Genomic DNA, 20,539 nt, shown 5'->3' on the forward strand with positions numbered 1-20,539 from the left:
GTTCAGCGAGCAGTATCCCAAGGTCACCAAGCTGTTAGCGAAGCCGCAGATCTACCCGCTGGTGCCCCAACTTGATACGAAGGTGTGGCTCTCTTCACCATAGACGACAACCTCCTACCAACATCCTAGCCTCCGTGAGTATGGACTTGTCAGACTTTAAACTTTTTGGCCGCCATTTCAAATTTTTTTGTTTGTTTGGTGTTTTTGTAAATAGTCTGGTACCCTTTATTTTTGGCAGTCCGTCTAAATTGCTCCAATCACCTTCAACTTTGGTGGAGCAGTCAAATTTTCTGTTTGACCAGACATGGTTATTCTCATCTTTACTAAATCCGGGGTGGGCGGGCCTGGACCTTCGGGATATGGGCACGTAAAAAGAGTACCCATACCTATACTACCCAAACTTCTATCTTACTAACTACTAACAACAAACCACTAACACGTAGTCCTAGACACACAGTTCAGATAGCTGAGGTGTGTGCCCAGGACATCGTGCTTGAATATTAATTAGATATAAGCATGAAAATAAGTATTTATAAATGAAATTAAAATGATGTAACGTAAAGAGAGAGGAAACAAAAATTAAAACAAAAACAATTAAAACTTGATTTCCAAAAATATTACATTGGGACAGAGTTGAAAAGACAATGGGACGTTTCGGTAAAGTCTTCAAAACAGGTAATGCAAATAAATTTATACTTAAACTACACGTATATAAATAACTCATAATAGTGTAATTTTAAAATACTTACGTTCTGCTATTTTAAATATTAATAGTGATGATATCATGTATGCTAAACAAAAGTATCTGGTGGTGCTTTTGGTGTTTAATGTCCAGTCACCATAAGAGTGGTTTGGAAATACATCATTCAAATGAAGCACAACTTGTAATATGCTATTCAGATTGATAGTTTGTGTCCGTAACCACACCAACCACCACCTGCCCCTCCCCCTCTCTCTCTCCAGCCCACGTTTCTTGCAAATTAAAAGCATATAGTTTTATGCCATTTTTGAATGTTCATTTAATACATTTATAGGATGGCCTTCACGTTGTGAGTATTATTAGATGTATGTTTGTTTGTTTGTTTGTTGTTTTGTTTTATCTACTACTTATTACTCCAGTATCTTTCACTGTGAGTACATTTGACTTTGTGGAAAGAGTTATAGAATTTTATATTTTTTTTATCCGCATTTATGACTTCAGTATTGCCCGGGTCCTTTCTCGGCGTAAGTGAAGAGCTTTTTCCTTTAATGTGGAAAATACAGCAGCAAAAACCCAGAATGGCAGATGACGTTGATGCAAATAAATTAGAAAGTTTATTTAAATCGGCTTCAGGCTATGTCAGACTGATTGCTGCAAAATTAGAATCAGATAAACTGTTATATCTTTATGCCCGATTTAAGCAGGTTTCAGTTAATTTATTTTTCAACCATACTTGGTAAAATCTGTAAATTCGTAGTTGATTAGGCCAAGAGAATGAAAGTTATAGATTTGCGTCCGAACAATTTTAAAAGCACATGAGGCTTTTTCTCATTATTCATTATTTTTATTGATCTATTATTTCCATAATAGATTCAAGTCCAAATGAGGTCGACACATCAAGAGTTCTGCAATTTTCGGCAATGTTTGGAATATACTGCTTCCTGCTTGAGTATTCAGCCCGGGCATCAGAGCCCGGAAGTTAATGCCGCTGTGTATATTGTTCATATTTGGCACAAAGATACACCTCGGGATGGTGCATCTATATATGTTAAAAAAATAAATGTAGGATTTTTATATATTTTTTTAAATTGCATTTTTCATGTTCATAACAAAATCTGTATTCACCGCCCGAACGGGCCGAATAAGGAAACATCAATTAATCAATTAAATATGGCATATACAATCATAGAATTTGACATAACAATACCTATAAGTGTCATGTATTTAAATATGTAAAAAAAAAAAAAAAGTGTACAAAACGAAAATAATTTTTAATAACATTTTTCATCTTTGGGCAGTGTATGTCACGAAAACGTTCCTCACAGCCAGGAGACAAAACCAGAGCCCGGATGTTAATGCCGCGGTGTACATTTTTCATATTTGGCACAAAGATACACCTCGGGATGGTGCATCTATATATGTTAAAGTAATAAATGTAGGAATTTTTTTTTTGGACAAAATCGCATTTTTCATGTTTGGGCTGTACATAACGAAATCTGTATTCACCGCCCAAAGAAGGAAACATCAAAATTGATTAAATATGGCATATACAATCATGGAATTTGGCATAACAATACCTATCAGTGTCACAGCAAACTTTCCTTCTAGCAAACACATACTTTGTCAGAGGCATGTTGCTGAAAATGTTCGGCGACATTTTAGTGAGCATGGAATTTCTGTGTCAGTTCAGAATGAAATCTGCTCCAATATCTTTGGCAAATGTGGGCTCACTAATTCGTTAAATGAACAAGTATTTGACGTTAAAATTACTGATCTCAAGAGATCGAAGGATAGAAACACTTGTCCCTAAGTGTAAAGAATACCTCGACCGGGTGTTAATGAATGTAAAAAAAAAAGAATATTTTTGTTGCAAATTCAGAAGGATTGTATTCCACTGAACTGTGAGTGCCAAATCCAATGATTGTATATGCCATATTTAATTGATTAATTGATGTTTCCTTCTTTGGGCAGTGAATCACTGAAAACAGATTTCGTGAAAAATGCGATTGTGTCAACAAAATTGTTTTCCTACATTTTTTTTTTTTTAACATATATAGATGCACCATCCCGAGGTATATCTTTGTGTTAAATATGAACAATGTACACCGCAGCATTAACACCCGGGCTCTGGTTTTGTCTCCGGGCGACATTCGGTCTCCGGGCTGTGAGGAAACGTTTTCGTGACGTACACCGCCCAAAGATGAAAAACGTTATTAAAAATTATTTTCGTTTTGTACACATATTTTTTTTGTACATATTTAAATACATGACACTGATAGGTATTGTTATGCCAAATCCCATGATTGTATATGCCATATTTAATTGATTAATTGATGTTTCCTTCTTCGGGCGGTGAATACAGATTTCGTTATGTACAGCCCAAACATGAAAAGTGCGATTTTGTCAAAAAAATTAATTTCCTACATTTATTTTTTTAACATATATAGATGCACCATCCCGAGGTGTATCTTTGTGCCAAATATGAACAATGTACACCGCAGCATTAACATCCGGGCTCTGGTTTTCCGGGCAATGCCCGGGCTACCGGGCAGTAAATAGGCTGACCGGAGGATTCAATGCTCTACTGGGCTACACTTCAGAATTTATGACGGAGATGGCAGTTTTGGCACGAAGGACCTCGTAGACATTACCATTATTGACAATTTGGAACTTGAATTTGTGTCATGATCATCATCATGATCATTAAGTGCCTTTTTTGTGCATATAATGACATTTTTTGTAAATAATGAAAATTTTCAGCAGTACCTTTCACAGCATGCGGGCGGTGGTGGACGCAAATCTATAAGTTTCATTCTCATGGCCTTAAATCATTCAATTCATAAAATAAACAGTTTAGGCAACGGCCCCAGTATTCGATCACTTAAGAAAGAAAGGATTATAACATGTTTGTTTTATTGGCATTTGCTAATAATTGTTTTTCTTCGTACATACTTACTGGCAATGCTATTCACTGAATAGACCCAAGTTTTGTTCATGTGATATACGCTGACTAGAGTAGGTTTGAGTGCCGCAAGGAACAGTATGCAGTATTCGACCAGATGACCCAGTATTCGATCACTTTCTATTTAACTAATAAAACTAAACTTTGAAGTTGCTTTTATAGTAAATGCAGCATATATCAAACAACTAAATCAAAAAAGTGTTAATTTTAACAACTATAAGACATATTCATGCATTTACGCACGCACGCACAGGCTTGTATACACATTCACACACATAATTTCTGATGAACAGTCTCTTTGGTCCTATCTCAATTTACAAATAATGATATTAGACTGAAAATAAAAAGATATAATTGTGTAAGTACAAACAGCACCAAAAGACATAAAAGTAGTAAATTTGTGGTTCTTGGGAGTTTATTTTGGGAATGTATCCTCTATTTGTCCAATACTGGGGCATCCCTCTCTATTATATGTCATTATTTGATCACGTGGTCACAGGATCAAAATTATAATGACTGAAGTCACATTGCATTGCCAGCTCTATTTTATTATAAATAAAAACATTAAAGAAATTTTTAAAGATTTCAAATGGATTAAAAGTATTGCAAATGTTCATGGGATGTTGGATGGTGTAATAGCATGCTATAAAAATGGCCAATGTTCATAATATCACTATAGCAGATGACTATGTACTTAAGTTCATTCACATGGTCTGCTATATTGCGTTTCTGGAAGAAAGAATGTTCACCCTGTTGCGTATGTTCAAATTGTTTGGGAAAATCTATATACTATTCAGTTTAAACGAGTATGGTAATTAATTAAATACACTGGTTGAATACTGGGGTCACTGCCCTAAATTTAAAAGAATGTAAAACAGTAACAGATGTTGCCAGATAAATGACGATGGTGACGCTGACTAACTGGGGTTTTTTTTCTCTGCAATTTAGCATTTTAAACCAAAAGCTGTGTGTCCCTCCCCCACCTCTCTCTCTCCCTCTCTCTCTCTCTCCCTCCCTCCCTCCCTCCCTCCCTCCTCCCTCTCCCAGTCTGCATCATTCTCTCAAAGGGATGGGATATAGCCCAGTGGCAAAGCGTTCACTTGATGTGCAGTCAGTCTAGGATCGATCCCCATTGGTGGACCCATTGGGCTATTTTTCATTCCGGCCAGTGCTCCACAACGTGTAACAAAGACCGTGGTATGTATTATCCTGTGTGGGATGGTGCATATAACAGATCGCTTGCTGCTAATCGAAAAGAGTAGCCCATTATGAAGTGGCGACAGCGGGTTTCCTTTCAGTGTCTGTGTGGTCCTTAACCTTATGTCTGACACCATATAACCGAAAATAAAATGTGTTGAGTTTGTCGTTAAATAAATAAAACATTTCATTTCATTCCCTCAATCCCAAACATGGCTAACAATATTTACAGCTGATACATGCTACAGTTCTTGACACTAAAGTCTGAACCATATTGTTAACAACTACGCTAAATTACTCTCCTACCTCAGTAATTACTGTTAGATTTCCCCCACAGACAGAAATCATTTAAAAAACCCATTGCAGTAACACAGATTCCAGATACTAGATGGTAACCATGTCACTAATATCGACTTCATTGAAATCTCCATGGACAAAAAGCATGTAGGCTGCCATTTTTCTTTTTTATGGAATACTCTTCAAGAGTGGTGTAAGGATGTGATGTAATCTAACACGGTCATGACTTATTATCATCATGACATGCATTATGGTTTAGGCAATACTTATGACATATTAATTACATCACACACCTTGAGGCTTCCACCCCTCGTGAAGAGTAGTTCATCAAAAAGCAAAATTGCAGATGGTGAAAAATTACATGCGTTTTGTCCTAGGAGATCATAGCGAAGTATAGGAGATCACAGCAAAGTAGATATAGGTGACACTGTTAGAATCTAGTATATGCAATCTATTTCAATGTAATGGTTTTCTGCGATAGGTTTCTGGACAAAATGTTGGGGGAATCTTAAAATTAATTAAAGGTAGGAGAGTAATTTATTTTAGTTGTTAACAATGTGGCTCAGACTTTAGTTTATTTGAAATATTAGAGCTGGGCAGTATACCGTATATATATTGTTTGGTATTGGTATGATGTCAATACCAATTTACCATACCGTTACCGAGCAAATTTCAAAATACCAAAATTTCAATATTGAAAAATGTTTCCTGCCATTTAGTAAAGCACTAACAATATATCTGACGAATGCAAAATGGGTTTGGTATAAATCATTGTGTGGAAATAAAATTATTTTTAGATAAAATTAGCTCGGTATCTGTATTGGTATTGTGTCAATACCGAATACCATACCGATAATGAGGTAAACCATCCTAAAAATACCAATATCGATACCAAATCTCAAATTTCAATACCACCTAACTCTATTTGAAATGCCAAATATAGTAAATTGTATGTTTATAAACATTGGAATCGAATGATTCAATGATCACTGAAACTCGTTTCCCTGTTACATTTGTACATGCCATCACAGGCTTCTAAAAAAAGAACATTAGTTTCATTCGTACGTCGCTAGTGTAAGTACATGTATAATTTGCGTAACCCATTTTTCGTTTGTGTGTTGAATTGATGTCATCATTTACGTGGTCATGTTGACTTACATAAAAATTAAATGGGTTATCTTAATTTGTTTTTGTGTAACCCATAAATGGTTTGCGCAAATGTCCAATTCTCAGAGGCCTGTACCATAACAATGCAATTTGTGTTATGTTTAGTTCCATACCTGTCCAACCAGAGGGGACTATAGGTTGTCTGTCCATTTGTATGGCCATCTGTCCTGTGTATAGTTTTACAGACTTTATTTTTGCAGTGACTCAAGATATTGAACAGAAAGTGTGTATATAGCTTTATCGTGTACAGTTACAGTTGACTTTTGCACCGATTTACCGAGTAATGGCACTTGAACTTTGAGATTTGTTGTACCTGGTAGGGGACATGTATTGTTTTAGCAGTACTCTGAGAATGTTTTGTCATCACTGTCATTGTTTCTTTTTAGGCAAATGAAGGATCGTGCAATGTACCAAAGCCAAGTTTCTTTGACTTTCAAGGAAAACAAAAATGGTAGTATTTTTGGTGAATTTCTTGAATCTACTAATATTGAACGGATATTTCTAGTGATTGATTACCGTATTATCGAAAATTGATCAGTTTGGTTCAACCAATTTGATAATCAGTTGTTTAAATCTATAATCGATTGTATGGGGAAATGTTTTAACTAATTGTTTCTCCAGTTTAAATGATAGAATATATTATGTAAATATGTGGTTGATGTTTGTTTTGTTATGTACATAAAGAAAAGAGATATTAAATAGTTATGAAATGTAAAATGAGCAATGAACACAATATGAGCTGCATGATTGATATAATTCAAATTGGGATGGTACGTAGCCCTGTGGTAAAGTGCTCATTGATGTGCGGTGATGGTGAATAAATCAATGTGATCTAGTGGTGTCGTTAAGCTTTTATAAAAGATCCCTTGCTACTAATGGAAAAATGTAGAGGGTTTCCTCTCTAAGATTATATGTCAGAATTACCAAATGTTTGACATTCAGTAGCTGATGATGAATAAATCAATGTGCACAAGCTTTGGGTCAACAGAACATTTCGCCAAATTATCTATTTAAACTTCAAAACTCCAGTAATTTTGTAACAAAATAACAATTATTACCTGAAATTATTTTGCCAAATTGAAATAAAATTCACCAAGTGTTTTTGAAATTTGTAGTTGGTGAATTTAGCGAGTGCCAGAGCTAGCCCTGAGTGGTGTCATTAAAGAAAACAATGTTTAACTTTGTAATTCAAATTCTTTTTATAATATATAATGTTAACCAATTGTGTAATACTAATAGAAAGTTGATTGCTTGGTGCAAACTGATTATAACTGATGTTCGATGATGCCATTCCAATGGATTCCCAAAACTAGATGATGGATACAATTTACATGTAGAATCTAACTTAAATATATGCTCCAGGTCTCTGACAATTCAATATTTGCATAAACCATTTATGGGTTACGCAAATATAAATTCAGGAACCCATTTTCTTTTGGCGTAACCCGTCCATGTAAATAATTTGCCAAATTTAATTCGCGAATGGAAAATAGATTACACTGAATTAGTTTTGCGTTAACGATACGCGAAGGAAACAGTCATTGTTGCAATTTTCAGAGGCCTGTGCTGTTCTAATGTTAGGATTGTGAAGATCTGTTTTACAGTTAATAAGCTACCATTTGATCATAATAAGAAGTCTTAAGGGATTGTGCACTTCAGTCTTTTAGTTTGCATGATGTTTATACTAATTTCCACATTATGTTACAATATTGTTGGTTTATTCACTGTTGTTTTTCCACTTCAGGGAGGCGTGGAAAAAGTTGGGTAGCATGACTAAGTCTCAGGCCATGATGGAGTATGTGACCCTTGTAAATAACATTGCACCGGAATGGAATGAAAAGGTTTGTCCTATGACACTAAAATATGGAATGCACCAACCAGTATATTTTTCATCCTGTGGTGTCATACATTCATAAAACTAGGATACAGTTTGCTTTGATAACATAACATAACACTAATGTAGCCATTTCACGCAGGAGCGGGACGTAGCTCAGTGGTACAGCGCTCGCCTGATGTGCGATCCATCTAGGATCAATCCCTGTCGGTGGGCCCATTGGGCTATTTCTCGTTCCAGCCAGTACTCCACAACTGGTGTAACAAAAGCCATGGTATGTACTAACTTGTCTGTGGGATGGTGCATATTAAAAAAACCTTGCTGTTAATCCGAAAGAGTAGCCCATGAAGTGGCAACAGCGGGTTTCTTCTCTCAATATCTGTGTGGTCCTTAACCATATGTCTGACACCATATAACTGTCAATAAAATGTGTTGAGTGCCTTGTTAAATAAAACATGGCCATTTTGTCCAGGCAAAATTGTGTATTAAAACTCCGATTTCTTGTTTACTAATTGGAAACTTTTGTTATATTTAAAAAAATATTTATTATACTTTTTCACTTTTCTATGCAGATGTTTCGGAGCCAACAAGTTTGTCGTCATATTTAATTAACAATAACTATAAATAACAGTATTAATTATAGGCAAAGAATGTTACAGAAGAAAAGAAACCTGGAGGTTTGGGTGTTGCTGTCAGCACAATGTATAACCCTGATGATGACATATCCGATGATCAAAAAAACGTCTTTGATTGGTGTAAAGAAGGCAACGTTGAGCAGGTGAAAAGATACCTGATAAAGAAGACAAACAGTGTGGACTCGCTCGATGATATGGTTTGTTGTACTTTGGTACTCGGTTAGCTCCGAGATACTATTTACTCTCTGCCAAACAAAAACTGATCACTCGCCTTTCATTTCAGTTAAGGGGCAGGACCTAGCCCAGTGGTAAAGCGCTTGCTTGATGCACTGTCGGTTTGGGATCGATCCCCGTTGGTGGGCCCATTAGGCTATTTCCCGTCACCACCAGTGCACCACAACTGGTATATCAAAGGTTGTGGTATGTGCTATCCTGTCTGGGATGGTGCATATAAAAGATCCCTTGCTACTAATGGACAAATGTAGCGGGTTTCTCCTCTGACTGCCAAAAATGACTATATGTTTGACATCCAATAGCCGATGATTATAAATCAATGTGCTCTAGTGGTGTCGTTAAACAAAACAAACTTTTATCTTTCATTCCGGTTATGATGCATTGGGGTTTAGAACAGTGGGTAGAGCACTCGCCCTGCTTGGGTCATAGGACCAAACCCCTTGAGCAGACCAGTTGGATATCTCCAGTCCCAGCCAGTGCCCCATCACTGGTGTATTTATGTGAGAGTATAATAAAACATCCCTTGCTATTAATAGGGAAATATAGTTGGTTTCCTCTGATAACTGTGTCAGAATTACCAAATGTCTGATATCCAGCAGCTGATAATTAATCAGTGTATTCTAATGGTGTCGTGAAACAGCATAAACTTTCTTTTCAATCCTGTTATTTGTCAAGGCTTTATGGGTTGGGGCTTTTTTTCATGTATTTTTGTGCTTCTATCCAGTCCACTCTGACCTTGGCATTTGTGTGTGTGTGTGTGTGTGTGTGTGGATATGGATATATATATATATATATATATATATATATTCAGCTGTCATTGTTGTCCCTGCAGGATATGGGTTATTGGTTGTTTGTTTAACAAGTGCTCCAACACTGCTAATGAAAACATTTTGTCGCTTTTCTCTGAAAACTCTTGTGGGATTTAGCTCAGTCGGTTGAGTGCTCACTTGAGGTGCTTGCATCACAGGATCGAACCACTTCAGTGGATGATCCATCCATTCAACTGATTAGGGTTTTTCTTGTTCCAACCAGTGCACCTCAGCTGGACAAAGACTGTGGTATGTGCTTTCCTGTCTGTGGGAAAGTGCATATAAAAGATCCCTTGCTGCATTAGGAAACATGTAGCGGATTTCCTCTGATGACTACGTGTCAGAATTACCAAATGTTTGACATCCAATAGTGCTTGTGTTGTATGGTCGAATCACCTCGGTGTACCCAATGTATGACTGGGGTTTTTCCGATCACAACCAGTACACCATGACTGGTATATTAAAGGCCATGGTATGTGCTTTCCTATTTGTGGGATGTTCCATATAAAAGATTCCTTGCTACTAAGGCCAAACAAAAAAATAGGTGTGTTTCCAGTCGACCGACCGTCCCTAGTTTTACCCCCCCGACCCTAATTTTTTTTCTCTTAAACTGAAAAAAAAAACTGGAAAAAAAAATAACTGAAAAAAAAAGGAAGTAAAAATAAAAGAGGACAACATCACCAAACAAGAGTATTTCCTTCCTTGCACATTGTTTACGTACTATTATACGATACATTTTGCACATGTAATTCCCTTCCGAAAAACATCGAGAAATTATGGAAAAGCTTTTGTAATAGAGTTCCTTCCCCTGATTAGCTACCACCGAACAGCTTGGTCGGTCACGGAAGTAACCGAATGTACGAACATAGCCTTGGTACAGGTTATTTCGATTAAATATAATCATATCAATTCAGCTTAATTCTCGTCTTCACTTAAATTAACAGGTCTTATTATTAATGCATCTCAAATGTTTGCATAAAGTATTTAAATTAAGAACAATGAAATCAATACAAATGTCCCATTAATTTAAGGAAATACACAAACAGTGCATACCAATACTACTACTACTACTACTACTACTACCAATACTACTACTACTACTACTACTACTACTACTACTACTACTACTACTACTACGACAACAACAATAACAATAACATCTGTTTATGCCACAAATCCATATATATTATTTATAGATAATGTTATATAAGTACACACACATTAAGGAAGAAAGGGAAGGGAAAAAAACCCCAAAAAACCTACCTACCTACCCTAATTTTTGGGGGGATGCAATTGGAAACACACCTATTTTTTTGTTTGGCCTAATGAAAAAATGTAGTGGGTTTCCTCTCTAAGAATATATGTCCGAATTACCAAATGTTTGGCATCCAATAGCTGATAATTAATACATTGATGTGCTCTAGTGGTGTTATTAAACAAAACAATCTTCTTGATCATTCAAAACATCACTGAGGTATTAGCCCTATTGAGCTATTTTTGTGAAAATTATCTCTAAACCCTTCCATTGAGATATTTTAGTATAAGAGTTATCTCCCTTATTCTATCTCCATACAGCAGTAAGTACATTTTCAGCTCCTCAAGAAACCACAAAAATGCTGAATAAGTCCAGATTGATCAAGCTGGAAATTATTTGTAATTTGGTGGTAGAAAAGCTATATAGAACATATTTGACTTCAAGAATTGCCAAATAACTAGGTTCATTCACATTAATATGTTAAATATCCCTGGGCTCTAAAGCAGATTTCCTGTTCTCTCTTTGTTACTAAATATTGAAGTTTTATTCGGTCTGTGTTTTCTTTATTCCTGTGGTTTTCTTCATGATCTTTAACTCTCTTTTTTTCTCTCTCTCCTTTTTTTTGTACAGGGTCTTGCTCTGATGCATTGGGCCAGTGACCGTGGTTACATGTTGATGGTGGAATTGTTGTTATCCCTGCAAGCTGCAGTAGACATCAAGGTATTTGTAAATATCTCTTTGTTGTGAAAACTCAAATTTATGATAAAATGGTGCATCAAATTGAATATTGAAGTACTCCATTCATAATGTTAGCACTCTCACAAAGTACCCTGGCTGCTAAAATAATGTTAGCACTCTCACAAAGTACCCTGGCTGCTAAAATAATGTTAGCACTCTCACAAAGTACCCTGGCTGCTAAAATAATGTTAGCACTCTCACAAAGTACCCTGGCTGCTAAAATAATGTTAGCACTCTCACAAAGTACCCTGGCTGCTAAAATAATGTTAGCTTGCAAGCAAATGTTAAAAACAATCATTGTATAAATAATGCTACTGGATATGTTTTTGATATTCAGTGTTACTAAACACATCTTTCCATACCTTGCTTTTGTTCCTGCAGATTGACAGCCATTACCATGAATATATAAATATGAATCCATTTTCTTTATTTTGTGTGTTTTACTCTGTATTTCAGGATGTGGATGGACAAACACCTTTACATTATGGTAAGTGATGTTTGTACCAGTCATTCAGCTTTCAGTGTCTTTTAGTACTGGGTTATTCATCTATTTATTGATACAGTAGATACAGTGCAGACTGTGGGTATTCTAATTTTATGGCAAACATGTTTTGGTTCCATGCAGGTGACAGTGGCAAACGAAAATTGTTTTTAGATTCCATTAAAACAATGTTTTGGAAACCAATTTTGGATACCATTGATTTCATAAAGCATATTTTTATTATCAAAATTAGAACACAGAAATGTACACTTCAACAGCAACATACTCTCCACTTCATACACTTCAACAGCAACATACTCTCCACTTCATACACTTCAACAGCAACATACTCTCCACTTCATACACTTCAACAGCAACATACTCTCCACTTCATACACTTCAACAGCAACATACTCTCCACTTCATACACTTCAACAGCAACATACTCTCCACTTCATACACTTCAACAGCAACATACTCTCCACTTCATACACTTCAACAGCAACATACTCTCCACTTCATACACTTCAACAGCAACATACTCTCCACTTCATAAGGAGCAATACTCCAATTCACAAGGAGCAATACTGGTTGTGGCTTTATGTTGATGGATAACTACAACACCAAAATTTGTTTAAATTTTTTTTTATTATTATTATTATTTTTTTTATAACTTTATTTTTTCTTGACCTTGTTGACAAATATCAACCCATGCAAAGGGAGAAGACATGGGTTGTTACAGTAATTTTATATATAATTTATACACACATAATGTAGTTACTACTTTATAGGCAGACTTAATTAAAATAATATATTCACAAGGACCTGGATTTTAACAAGTATCTAGAGTAAATGAAAGTATATAATGATATATGAAAATGAGAGTGAGCGAGAAAGAGAGAGAGAGAAGGAGGATAGAAGAAAAACAAATATGCACACACATACACACGCACATGTTTTGATTATGTACATATTTATCATTATTTATAACAACATTTCAGTGGTCTGTAAAAAGAAGTAGGATATACAATAGGCATACAGATATGAAGGTGTTTTACTTTACATCAATTTCACATGACCTGTTTGGGCTGATGAAAACAAATGAATGAACAAAAGTAACTTTAATATTATATATCAAATAGAGAATGGTACATTGCCTACTTGGTAACAAATTTATTAAAGTAGTTTTTACTGTAGTGAATATGTTTCTCAATCAGGTATCTTTGTTTAACTTCGTTTTGGAAATGAATAAAGTTTAACTGTACATTTTGCACTATGCATTTATATATAAAATACTTGGCTAACAATAATAATAAATCAAAAATATTATCTGTTTTAGTATTACTTATATATCCAAATATAACAAGTTCAAATGATAAATTTAGGTTAAATATACTACTCAAAAGAATTTAAGGGTCAAAAATTTATAACCAAATAAGTTTCAGAGTGTATTAGATTGATGATGTAAACTACACCAAAAATTTAATTTATTGTTCCATATTTACAAAAACCCACAAATAAACGTCACTGTGTACAAGAAAGTCACATGACATGGTGTCAAAGTTGAAGGTTGTCAAACATGGATTTTACACATTAGAACATTCGTTTAATAGTGTGTGAATCCACCCCTGGCGCGAATACACTTGACACATCGTTGCCTCATGCTGTTGATCAGACGTCTGAAGAACTCTTGGGGAATGGCCTGCCACTCTGCCATAAGAAGTTGACCCAGATCATGAAGGTTGGCCGGAGGGGCATGGTTATCCCGAACTCTCCTGCCTAATTCGTCCCAGGCGTTCTCTATTGGGGCCAAGTCAGGCGAATATGCTGGCCAATCCATCCTGGCAATACCTTGTTGTCTGAGAAAGTCCGTTACCACCCTGGCGCGGTGGGGTCTGGCATTGTCATCCTGCAGAACTGCCCCGCCGCCAATCTGCTGAAGGCCTGGGAGAACCAACGGCCGGATAATTTCATTCAGATAGCGGATTCCATTCAGATTGCCATCCACCACATAGAGGGGGGTCCTGTGGTGGATAGAGATGCCGCCCCACACCATGACACTGCCACCACCGAACCAGTGACGTTGTCTAACGTTAACGTCAGCGAAGCGCTCCCCAGGACGTCTGTAGACACGAACCCGACCGTCGTTGAACTGGAGACTAAACCTGGACTCATCAGTGAACATCACTCGACCCCACTGAACACGTTGCCACCGTAGATGAAGTGTGCACCAGTGACGTCTGGCCGTTCTGTGACGTGGTAGGAGTGGTGGTCGAACAGCCTGGCGACGGCAGCGTAGATTATTGGCTCTCAGACGATTGCGTATGGTTTGATCAGACACTCGAGTTCCAGTCGCAGTCCGCAGATTGTCACGTAATCGGCGTGCAGTGGTTGTGCGTTGATGTAGAGCCATATTGGTGATGCAGCGGTCCTCTCTATTTGTAGTGCTTCGGGGTCTTCCCGAACGTGGACGATTTCGAACAGAATTCGTTGCTTGGTACCGTTGCCACAGTCGGCCAACGACACTCTGACTGACACCAAGTCTCAGAGCAACATTTCTTTGCATATTGCCATCCTGAAGCCAAGCAATAGCCCTTCCTCGATCTTCGATAGTCAGTTGACGTCGTACCATTGTCGAATTTGGAGTGTGCACCGTACACGAACGCAAGCTCCAATTATACGGAAATTCAGCATTGGGAACATGGAATACACATGCAAGGCGTGCAAATGAAGCGCTTTGTGAAAAAGCAAGTTATGGGCACTTAGCAGACCTTTCGCTTTCGCCCTAATTTACGTGCAAATGTAAGCATGTTTTCGCCATTAGAACTAGTCGACAGTGTCAATGACAGTGGATTTTAATTCATGTATGGGTTGCTTAGACCCACTTTCGTCAAAATGGAACAATACCATGCGTGACATTATGGTCTAGCTAATATAATTGACATTCAGAAAATAATGTCGAAAATATCGTCTGACCCTTAAATTCATTTGAGTAGTATATATGATTACAAGATTTTAATAACCAATTCAAAAAATTATTCCAAAAAAGCTGAACTTTACATTCCCAAAATAGATGTTCTATAGATTCTCGCATTTCATGATAAAAAGTACACATTTCACTGTCAGTAAGTTTTAGTTTATAAGCAAACGTGTTGGTAGTCAGTATTATGTGTAATATTCTATATTGGAACCATCTTAATTTTATTTCTTGAGTGGTTATAAATGGCTTTAAATAGATAACAGACCAGTTTAGTTTGGAAGTGAAATGAAGTTACCATTTTAGTATGGCAATATTTGGAACTTTCGACAACGTTAACATATACCGTATTTGACTGGAAATAAGTCCATGTCTTTGAATAAGCCCCCCTCCATTTTGATAGCATTTAAGAAATTAGGCCCTAATTCGTAAATAAGCCCACCCCCAACTTCGTCACCTTATAAATAACATGAAATTGCAAGTTTGCTCAAAGTTCATTTAAAAGGTCATACCTCTGCAGATAATTAAACACAAATGTTACACAATATTTTACCACCAGTGAGATTTAGCAGTCTATAACAATAACAGTGTGTAACATTGTTTTCAATTTCATGCCTGCAGTATTTCTCTGAAGTATCCAAGCCCAAGTATGAACTAAAAACCAATGTCTATTTTTACCACCACACTGGGTCCACAGTTAATGCTAATTAAGCAAATACCTTATTCTGATTGGCTAAGAACAGTGACCTTAGATTGACAATTCTTTGTAGTGTAAGCTGGCTGCTTTTCAACAAAACTGGCCCCTTGTCTGGGAATAAGCCCACCCCATGCTAAGCTCACAATGAGTTGTCTTGGCCCCCTGGGCTTATTTCCTGTCAAATACGGTAATAATATAATTTTGAGCCTTTTCTAATAGAGCAAAGTGTCCGTTGAACCGGAGTATCATCCAGGAGATATTTGTTTCAACTTTTTTAATATTTGTTTTCCTAAAATATGACTTAACGGAATTAACGACGCTATGGTATTCTAGAAAAGAAACATCTAACTCATATATATCATTAAATTCATTTAAAGTAAAAAAATCTCCTCGCTCATTAACGAGATTGCAAATCTGAGAAAGAGAAATGCCTTTCTCAAGCCATTTCTTTTTCAAAAAGGTTTTCCTATTAATTTTTATTTGGGAATTATAAAAAATTGGTTCAGATAAGAAAATTTCAAAGGATGTTACTTTTATTGCTGTCGAGAAGTCATAAAAAGCCTGAATACAGTCCTTCCAAAACAGGTTATTTACATTTTTGAAACATTTTGAGGGGAAGTCGTTACCAAATACAGAAATATTATGAAATTGAGGAAAACAAGGAAATAAAATAGCTTTCCGTTTTGAATCTTTCATTTCCAATTTTCGAATCCAGGTAATCTTTAAAGCCTTGATATAATTAAATAAATATATCTATCATACCCAGGCCTCCTTCTTTAACAGGTTTACATACAGTTAGTCTCTTTATCCTATCTGGTTTTTGTTTCCAAAAATAACTTTTATAACATTTAATGCTGTAACTATGTTTTGAAAAATAAACAAGCAGATAAACAGCAGAGCAACATCATTTTGGTTCGTAATTACCATGATTAGAATGTCAAAAGATATTTCTTCTCAAGAATATTTATTTAAAATTTTGCGAGATAGTGTTTGTCATCACATCTGTTAGAGGCCACCAACATATAGTTGTGTATGTAATAATAATGTATTTGTTTTCTCATTTGACAGCTGTATCCTGTGAACACACTGATGTGGTGGAGGTTTTGCTTGGTCATCGAGCCGATGTAACAGTTAAAGACAATGAAGGGTTATCCCCCCTGGACTGTGCTTCAGAAACCTTGATACCCATCTTGCAAGCCACGGTTAAAGCTAGTTCTTGATAGAAACCGTTACCATAGCAAATGCAGATCTGGTTATCTGTTGCAGTTTGTACTAAACCATCACACGGTCGTTTGAGCACTTGATATTTCTGTGTACATATTTAATACCATTTGTTTTAAAATGATAGATATTTTGTCATATGTTAAATAATATTTCACAGCAGTTGTAATTTTGTGTCATGAATGTATCTGTATTCTTTTCAGTAGCAGCACAATCAAAGTTAAATTTGTTTGCATGCTTCAGTTACATATTGAAAAAAAACAAAACAAAAAAAACTGAAGTTTGTGTCAAACTGGGAAGCTGTGTTATTATTCAATTTGTAGACTGTATAAAATGTTCACAACTGAACTTTATATTATATATTATATTACTGGTACTATACAAAATTTAAATAAAGGAACAGGTTTCATAAAACACACAGTTATAATTGAATTCCAATTTTTTCATTTCCAATAATTTGGTACATGTTCATCTTCAACAATTCATGATTTATGGTTGAATTTCGACTATGTAGCATGGTCAAATTTAAATGTATTTACATACTTTAGTATTTAAAAAGAAAGAAAAAGAAAGAACTACAGGTTTTGCCTCCGTCTGTCTGATTATTCATCCTTCTGTCTGTTCATCTCTTGCATATATAGTTTTCCAGGTTTTTGTTTGAGCTGAATTTCTTTTCTGTTTTTCCCTTTTTGTATTTAAAAAAAATAATTAGATCTCAGTATGTTGAGGCATTACCCCAAAAAGTCCTCTAGCTTTATCGTATAAAGTTACACATCAAGTTTGACTCTCATGAGGATTGGCCCATTTTCACAGAGGTATGATACATATATAACTTGGGAGATATTGAAAATGTTTGTTGGGGACGGTAGACGATATGTATTGTATTGCGTCAGCAGTACTGTCACAATGCTTGTCCTGCAAAGGAATATTGATGTAATGATCCCTCAGCACAAGGTCTTGAGCTGCAGTCTCGGTAATATTTTTATTATTGAACATAGAATAAGCACGTTTAGAATAGACCATCACATGCCATTTGTTGATAACATTTAACCATACTGACTACATGTTTCTACATCACACAAACAATGTATTATTTTCAGTTTTAAAAGTTAAAAGCTGGCTCCTATTTCCCTGGTTTGTCTTATAACAAATTTGGCAACAGACTTATATGTTGTATAAAGGCCGCTGACAATAGCTTGATTAGAATTTCTATTATGGAAAATTGAAAAATGTGTTCTTATTGTTGAATTTAATTTTTGAAACGGAGATCCTCACATTGGGCATGTCTACCCACTACCCAGCATTTTTAACCAATTTAGTCTTTTTGCCTAGCAATAATGTTTAGTCAGTGTGCCACTAATTTTTCCAAAAATACAAAAGTCACCTGAAATAATGGGAAAACTGAATAAAAATAACCCAGGATGCATTTTTAAAAAAATATACATTGGGGGAGCATGGCCTTAGACTCCCACTCCTAAAATTATCACTGGATTTGCCAGCTCACTTGTGTCCAGCATTCAAGATTGTCTAGGCACAATCCAATGGCGTTTTCAGGAGGGCCAGCACTTGTCATTGCTCACTAAACTGGTGTTTACATCCAACATTAAATTAATGTGATTTGATAGAGCACTACGGTACCAGTCAAATTGTTTGCCAGCACTCGCCCTCTTGTACCCACCTTTAGTGTCATTTTATGCAAACCTTGACATTATCTTGTGTACTTAAATGTACATTGAATATAAATTTGTGTTTTTGGGCTAAACATTAATTTGTTCATTTTTACTGAAACAGAAATCGTTTTTATTTAATAATTCAAGAAACAAAAATATTTAAAAGACAAGCACTTCTTCTGACAGAAGTTGTTTAACAATTTGTTTACATTTTATTTTAACTACAGTGCTGTTTATAATATGGAATTGATTTGTCCAGCATGGTTTTGGGGTTTTGTAACCTAAACACATACTGTAAATTCTGTGTTGTGACAAGAATTGTGAAATAATCTATAAAATAAATATTTAATAGCAAGCAAAAAGATATAACAATTAGATAATGATAATTTGTTTTGCTACTTTTGAATGTTTTCCATAATAATAATTACTTATTATCCAAGTTGTTAATTTTTCACTTGTTAATATACATTTATATCCACAGTAAATACTTTTCAAGTTAGAATTTGTTTGAATTTTTATGTGTGTAAAGGCATACTACATGTATACATTATGAACAATTTGTTTGGATTTACACATGTACATGTATTTGTCTGGTATATTTAAGTAAAGAGATGATGTTTTAATTTTAACAGAAAGTTGTTGGGGTTGTCTTTGTCATTATCCAGGGACGGGACGAAACCTAGTGGTAAAGCCTTGCCTGATCGATCCCCGTCAGTAGGACCATCAGGCTATTTCTTGTTCAAGCCAGTGCATGACTGGTATATCAAAGAATGTGGTATCTGCTATCCTGTCTTTGGGATGGTGCATATAAATGATCCCTTGCTACTAATTGAAAAATGTAGCGGGTTTCCTCTCTAAAAATAAGTCAGAATTACCAAGTGTTTGTCATTCAATAGCCAGTGAGGGACGCGATGTAGCCCAGTGGTAAAATGTTCTCTTGACGCACGGTCGGTTTAGGATCAATCCCCGTCGGTGGACCCACTGGGCTATTTCTCGCTCCAGCTAGTGCACCACGACTGGTTTATCAAAGGCTGTGGGATGGTGCATATAAAAGATCCCTTGCTGCTAATCGAAAAAAGTAGCTCATAAAGTGGCGACAGCGGGTTTCCTACCTCAATATCGATATAGTCCTTAACCATATGTCTGATGCCATATAACCGTCAATAAAATGTGTTGAGTTCATTGTTAAATAAAACATTTCCTTGCCTTTCAATAGCCGATGATTAAGAAATCAATGTGATCTAGTGGTGTCATTAATATAAAAAAACACCTTTAACGTTTTGTCATCATTCAAGTGTTAGACTACCATTTTCCCAACTGTGTATTATAATTTATATATATATATATATATCTGGTACTGTATAAATCTCTACAAGGATTCATAAAACACACAGTTATAATTGAATTACAGATTTTTCATTTCCAACGATTTGGTACATGGACACCTTTAGAAATTAATGATTTATTGTTCAATGTTGACTCTCTTCTCTTCTGTTTTTTTCTTGTTTGCTAAGAGGTTTTCTAATCTAGTTTGATTTTAAATTATGTTTGTGCTTATATATTTAAATAAGGTTCATGCACACGGTTCAACAAATAACATACAGATGAGGAAAATAAAGGACCATGTGTTATTTTAGACCACATTTAATTTACTGCTAGAGTAGA

General features: G+C 35.7%; 1 protein-coding gene across 1 annotated transcript; it reads left to right on the plus strand.

Moving 5' to 3' along the window:
• Window positions 1–1,262: 1,262 nt before the first annotated feature.
• Window positions 1,263–19,503, plus strand: LOC121382704 (acyl-CoA-binding domain-containing protein 6-like). The gene is made up of 7 exons (XM_041512245.1): window positions 1,263–1,404; window positions 6,710–6,774; window positions 8,068–8,164; window positions 8,801–8,989; window positions 11,721–11,810; window positions 12,285–12,315; window positions 17,052–19,503. Exons 1-7 carry the CDS (start codon window positions 1,279–1,281, stop codon window positions 17,201–17,203), a joined length of 750 nt encoding a protein of 249 aa, XP_041368179.1. The 5' UTR covers window positions 1,263–1,278; the 3' UTR covers window positions 17,204–19,503.
• Window positions 19,504–20,539: the final 1,036 nt, after the last annotated feature.

This window comes from Gigantopelta aegis, chromosome 10 (genome assembly GCF_016097555.1).
Source record: "Gigantopelta aegis isolate Gae_Host chromosome 10, Gae_host_genome, whole genome shotgun sequence".
NCBI classification, from domain to species: domain Eukaryota; kingdom Metazoa; phylum Mollusca; class Gastropoda; order Neomphalida; family Peltospiridae; genus Gigantopelta; species Gigantopelta aegis.

Excerpts from the sequence above, each read along its gene's own strand:
- LOC121382704 (XM_041512245.1), top strand. The coding sequence starts at position 1,279 with ATGGCAGATGACGTTGATGCAAATAAATTAGAAAGTTTATTTAAATCG. Across the intron at positions 8,165-8,800 it reads CACCGGAATGGAATGAAAAG|GCAAAGAATGTTACAGAAGA; the intron begins GTTTGTCCTATG and ends TATTAATTATAG. Across the intron at positions 8,990-11,720 it reads TGGACTCGCTCGATGATATG|GGTCTTGCTCTGATGCATTG; the intron begins GTTTGTTGTACT and ends TTTTTTGTACAG.